The sequence below is a fragment of the Papaver somniferum genome, chromosome 8 (assembly GCF_003573695.1).
Source record: "Papaver somniferum cultivar HN1 chromosome 8, ASM357369v1, whole genome shotgun sequence".
NCBI lineage: Eukaryota > Viridiplantae > Streptophyta > Magnoliopsida > Ranunculales > Papaveraceae > Papaver > Papaver somniferum.
In genome coordinates, this window is record NC_039365.1 from 79,653,963 (window position 1) to 79,659,832 (window position 5,870).

Consider the following 5,870-nt stretch of genomic DNA (forward strand, 5'->3'; position numbering starts at 1 on the left):
TGGCTGACATCTATTCTCCTTGTTAGGAAAAGCGAGGAAAACCATATTCTGGCTAGAGCTATGTGCCATAGTAATATGGCATATATGAAAAGCTAGGTGCAACAAGATATTTAATAAACAGACTCCAAAGGCTGGAATCATAGCAAAGGATATCATAACGTATATTAACACAAGCAAGGAAGCTAGAGACAAACAGAAAAACATTCCAATGCATGTTGAATATACTAAGGAGGAAGCTGAATTTCAAGTTATTGAATTCGGAAAAATTTGAAAGGCCCCGATGCAGCTATTCAGTCTGAAAATAAATGTATCTTATATTCTAAACAATGCAACTAACTCCTCTAGAATGGAAATGCTCCTCTTTGATCATACAAGAAAGTGCAAAGGAGCTAGAGGGGAAAACCTTCAGCAAAGCTCCACTGACGAAGTAAAAAAAGAGGCAGCAACTGAGCATACAACTGGGCAATGGAATCAGGAAGCAGAATGAAATTCAAATCAAATTCTGGCCAAATAATAAAGTTGATCAGAAGTCTGCATGCAAAGAAGATTGGAGAAAGATTCACTATGGGAAGGAAGTTTTTGAGATTGACACCTGGAGCACAATCAATGATATGGATAATCATTTAGCAGTCAATTTGGCCATGTTAAGCATATACTGTAATTGTGATAGGTTATGGGACCATATTACCGTTAATAGTCTGATAACGATTATCTTCATCAATTTATTTTTCAGTCATGTAGGTTTTCAAAACAATGTACCTGTAAACTTATCACCAATTTCTGGTAACAATGTCTTAGGTATGGAGGGAAGGGAACCGAGAGTCTTCTCAGCAGCACCAGTTCCCAGTTTTAAACTTATGTTAACAGCTTGAGGACTGCTGGTTTTCCTTTTTTCATATAAAAGAAAAAAGAGTGATATATATCCTTATGATGTACCTTTGATGTAGATCGATTAGGTAATTGCTTTGTTGTTGTTGTTTTCTTTGAAGCAGGTTGTAGGTAATTGTTGAGATACAAAGCATGATGTAATTTGTGATAACTGCTGAAAATCCTAGCTTGATAAAATCTGTTTCTTTTTTAATAAAACCCAGCCTAAGCCTGGTGAATTCATGGTATAGCCGGCACGGTAGTAGAGAGGTTTCAACTGTGGACCTCGGCGAGAACGCGTGTTTGACTATTTAAAAAGGAAGAAAAAACAACCCGATTACATAGGTTTCGTCGTTTCCACTTCACGACTCCATCAACCAACCGACTAGCTTTTGATACCCTTTCTCTAACGTTAGTAAAACAAACCGCGGTATTTGATTCCCGTCTATCTCTTGTCTATCTCTTGTCTACTTAACGTCGTCGGTCTCATTACCAATCTCATAAAGAGTTTTCTACACCTTAGCTTTTTTCTCGTCATAGGCGATTCTCCACCCGGTTTAGCGAACCCACAGTACCGATTTAATAAGTACCAATAGTTGGGAGTCAAAAACACAACTGAGAGAGAAGAAGAACTAAGATTTTGATTTGATCTCGAAGTAATTTTCTAGGGTTTAGTATTGATTCTTGAGAAACCCTAGGTGGGTTTTGCAGATTAGGTATTCTTCAGTCAAGTTTCTTGTTGAGTTCGAAATTAGGGTTTTGAAAGATGAGTGATAACTTGATGGAAAAAGTGAGTGCTTTTGGGGAAAAATTGAAGATCGAAGGAGTTGAAATAGGTAAAAAGATGACAGCAGGAATGAACTCGATGAGTTTTAAAATGAAAGAACTATTTCAAGGCGGAGTAGGAGGATCAAATCAAGCTGATAAATTTGTTGAAGAAGCAACTTCAGAGACATTAGATCAACCTGATTGGGCTACTAATCTTGAGATCTGTGATATGATTAATAGTGAAAGGATTAATTCTGTTGATTTTATTCGTGGAATTAAGAAAAGAATTGTATTGAAAAATCCTAGGGTTCAGTATTTGAGTTTAGTTTTACTTGAAACTTGTGTGAAAAATTGTGAGAAAGCTTTTTCTGAAGTTGCTGCTGAAAGGGTTTTGGATGAGATGGTTAAACTGATTGATGATCCTCAAACTGTTGTCAACAATCGGAACAAAGCGCTTATTTTGATTGAAGCTTGGGGTGAATCGGCTAATGAACTTCGATATCTACCCGTTTATGAAGAAACTTATAAGGTATATATTTAATATGGGCAATTTTTATATGATTACAGATTCATTCGTTTGAGCTTACTTTAGGAAACCCTTTGAACTGATTATTGCATACCCTATAAAGATAAACTTGGAACAAAAAAGGAAGACAGTGGTTGTCTTTGAAGTAAAACGTAAACTGTTTGTAAAAAGTTTAATTAGGGTTGTTCATCCTATTTCATTTGTGTCTAATTTTGAACTTCATTGGCTAAAGGTGTTACTTAAGGAACAACATCGCATATCAGCTGCCAGTTTGTCTAGTAATGTTAGCTATATCATCGCTATTATTTGTGTCTTGTGAAAAATAAGAATTTGGAATTAACATGGACAGCAGTGACTTATTGTTGTTCTAAGAATGAAAAGTTTTAAACGTTCATTTGGCTTACATAATTTTTTTTTGTTTTTTGTAATATCTCGTGTTTTATAGAGTTTGAAATCAAGAGGCATTCGGTTCCCTGGGCGTGACGATGAGAGTTTGGCTCCTATTTTTACTCCTGCACGTACTGTTGCAGAGTCAGAAGTAATTAGTACTCGATCACAGGAGGTTCACGAACAGCAAGTGCCAATGTTATCTGCAGAACAGACAAAGGAAGAGTTTAATGTGGCCAGAAACAGTATTGAACTTCTCTCAACTGTTTTATCCTCTTCTCCACAACAAGATGTGTTACAGGTAATTTCTTTTTTTTACGCATGTCAATTTGCTCAATTCGTTGTAATTTACTGGGAACAATGAGATGCTATTTTTCAAGAGTTGACTAGAATTCTCATAGCAAGGAATAGCTGATCTGTAATACACACCTTATATAGCAACTTTAGGGCAGTGTGGGAAAGGCTCAAGATATTTTAGTTCCATAATTTTCTTCTGCTTTCTTGTTAGTTATTTCGATTTGGAGAGATACTACTGTTAGTTGTTTTGGTCTTAGTCTTTCAGTAGACTGTGTCACTTACTGAACTGTGACAACTGTCAATTGTTCAATGAATCTGTGCTCATACATCACCTTACTTATGGTTCAAAACCTAGAGAAACAGTGCTGCTTACACTTGATAGTTTGTCTGTCATTAATGAGATGCTCTTAGGTCTAGTTCCGATTGTGTTGTGGCTATGATATAACACACTAGTTCACTAATTTCCTGTACACCAGAGTTCTCTTTAATGCCTTCATGTAGATTGTGCTTAAAGAAATGATTGAGTGTGTTCATTATTGCAACCCTATGTTGATTCTACATCAATAAATTGGAAGATTTACATACTTGGTATTAACTAATTGACAAAGTGCAAGTGAATTGTTCTGTACTTTGGCATAGTGGGTCTATTGTGGTTCAGGGGAATCATGGAAGCAAATTCGTGGTATCTACTATCTTAGGCTAGGTTGTAATCTTACTCGAACGCACCGCAATATGGGTCTGGGATCTTGGGACACCAAATTTTGTCGAAGTGCCTTGATCCTTGAATTCAACCACCGTTGTGTTTATCGTCATTTGGCAATGATATCACTTGCTAAAGTATCACTCCCAAGCTAACGGGTGCATGAGTCCAAAATCGTTCGATGGTTGCAGATAGTGGTGAAACGGCTTTGTCAAAATCCGGTGTTCCAGGATCATGGCCTTATGTTTGTTTGTACGAAAAACTTCCGTTGTTTAATGACTTATTGTCTAGCATCAGATATGCTGATATTTGTATAGCGATAAAATTCTAGGAGGGATCAAAGTTGGACATGCTGGGACTTGACCTATCTGGGTTGCTTGTAGCTTCTTCCAACTGATGGATGTCACTGAAAGACTATACTGAAGTATAATGACTAGATTATTTTGAGGCCGAGAATTAAACTAACTTCACTAGCTGAGATTGTTGCTTAGAACTTAATCTTGTAGGTGCCAGTCTATCCTTCTTTATGCGGTGTTATGCTTAACATTATTTTGGAGTCTTAGAGTTTTCTATATTTCTGCACGTTTCTGTGGCTATCACAACTGTCTAGTTTGCTTTCCCTGCGTTCATATTGTTCGAGTTTTTGGCTCAAGTAGAGCATAAGGATAGTCCTGCATGGGTTGAAAGAAAGTCTACACACAAACGAGTTGCATCACTACATATTACCAATTTCCGAGGCCTATTAATTAGTAAGTCCTCTCTCCTACCTAGCTGGGTTGGTGGTTAAGGGGGGACAATATCGGTGCTTTAGGTGGACTCAGAAGAGTGGGTCCATGTTGCCCTCAACGATGATGCTTGTGCATGCCCAATAGTAGTAAATCACTTGATAGCACCGATATTGTCCGCATTTAACCACTTGATGGACTAGGCATGGGATTACTACTCTTCAAAACATCTCGGTGCTGTGTAATGGTGCAACTCGTCTTATATTTGACCAGACAAGTTAGAAGGTTACCATACATTTCTTAGGCTCCAGTTGAACCACAGGTCCACTACTCCGACAATTTTCACCTTGGTTCAACTTTTGCCAGTAACAGAAGCCAACACGACTGTTTGTAGGCACTGATTGGTCCATGACTCTAGCAGATACCAAATAGAGGGCGATTACAAGCTTTAATGCTTTTCAAAATGGTTCTGATGCAGTTCTGTATGCATGTAATGGATGTCGTTGCATCTCTATCTAGAGAGCTTGAAGTTTTATTATAATCACAATGTGTATATGCATATATGACGAGTTATTGAGGCTATAGCAACTTGCCAGTGTTCTTGCAACCACATTCGATGCTTCACTCTGAATTCTGATTCGATTTTTTTTTGAATTCTACAAACAGGATGATTTGACCACGACACTCTTTCAACAATGCCACCAATCACAATTAACAGTGCAAAGGATCATTGAGACAGCAGGTGACAATGAAGCAGTTCTCTTTGAAGCCTTGAATATCAATGACGAAATCCAAAAGGTCCTTTCCAAGTATGAAGAACTTAAGAAGCCATCTGTTTCCCATGCTGAAGCAGAGCCCGCAATGATACCCGTAGCTGTTGAACCCGATGAATCCCCTCGTCTCAGTAAAGAAGATTCCTTGATCAGGAAATCAGCAGGTTCTCGCATCCCACGAGGGGGTGAGAATGATGACATGATGGATGATCTAGATGAAATGATCTTCGGCAGGAAATCAGGGGCCACTTCTGAGGCAGGGCAGGATGGTAATAAGAAGCCATCACAACCAAAAGATGATCTTATCAGCTTTTAGACTTGCTCGATACTTGCAGAATCTGTGTTTTTTAGGCCATGGGAGGAAGTTGCAGAACTTCTCTTTGACCAGATCATGTTAGAATACTGCATATTACTGCAAGTATAATGTTCATAGACAGGCTTGACTTACAGTATATACAGAAAGATTTATTTTGTTTTATGATCCTTGATCAGTTTGTTGACCAGACTTGGATTTTCTATAGACGCGACTATATTTCTTTTGGTTGCTGCCTTTTTAGAATCTTTTTATCTGATTTGCCAGAGGGCCTAGTCAGCAAAATGCAAATGGCCGAATTATGCCAAATTAGTCAGAAGCCATAACTGAGTAATTTCTTGCGGATTATCAATCTAAAAGATGTGTTTTTGGACGAAACTATTTGCTCGGGAGTTTGACGAATGTTTCAAAGAAATTAAAGACCTGAATCTCGGATTGAACGAGATCTGCTCTTCTCAGTGAGGTTTGGCCCTACTAAGGTTGCGTTCGAGTTATCCATCATTTTTTAGAAAAG

The 5,870-nt window shown here is 38.0% G+C and overlaps 1 protein-coding gene across 1 annotated transcript; it reads left to right on the top strand.

Moving 5' to 3' along the window:
• The first annotated feature begins 1,469 nt into the window (after positions 1 to 1,469).
• LOC113301724 (TOM1-like protein 1) lies at positions 1,470 to 5,587 on the top strand. Its single transcript, XM_026550522.1, has 3 exons — positions 1,470 to 2,164; positions 2,607 to 2,849; positions 4,937 to 5,587. The coding sequence occupies exons 1-3, from the start codon at positions 1,634 to 1,636 to the stop codon at positions 5,357 to 5,359; spliced, it is 1,197 nt and encodes a 398-aa protein (XP_026406307.1). The 5' UTR covers positions 1,470 to 1,633; the 3' UTR covers positions 5,360 to 5,587.
• The last annotated feature ends 283 nt before the right edge of the window (positions 5,588 to 5,870 follow it).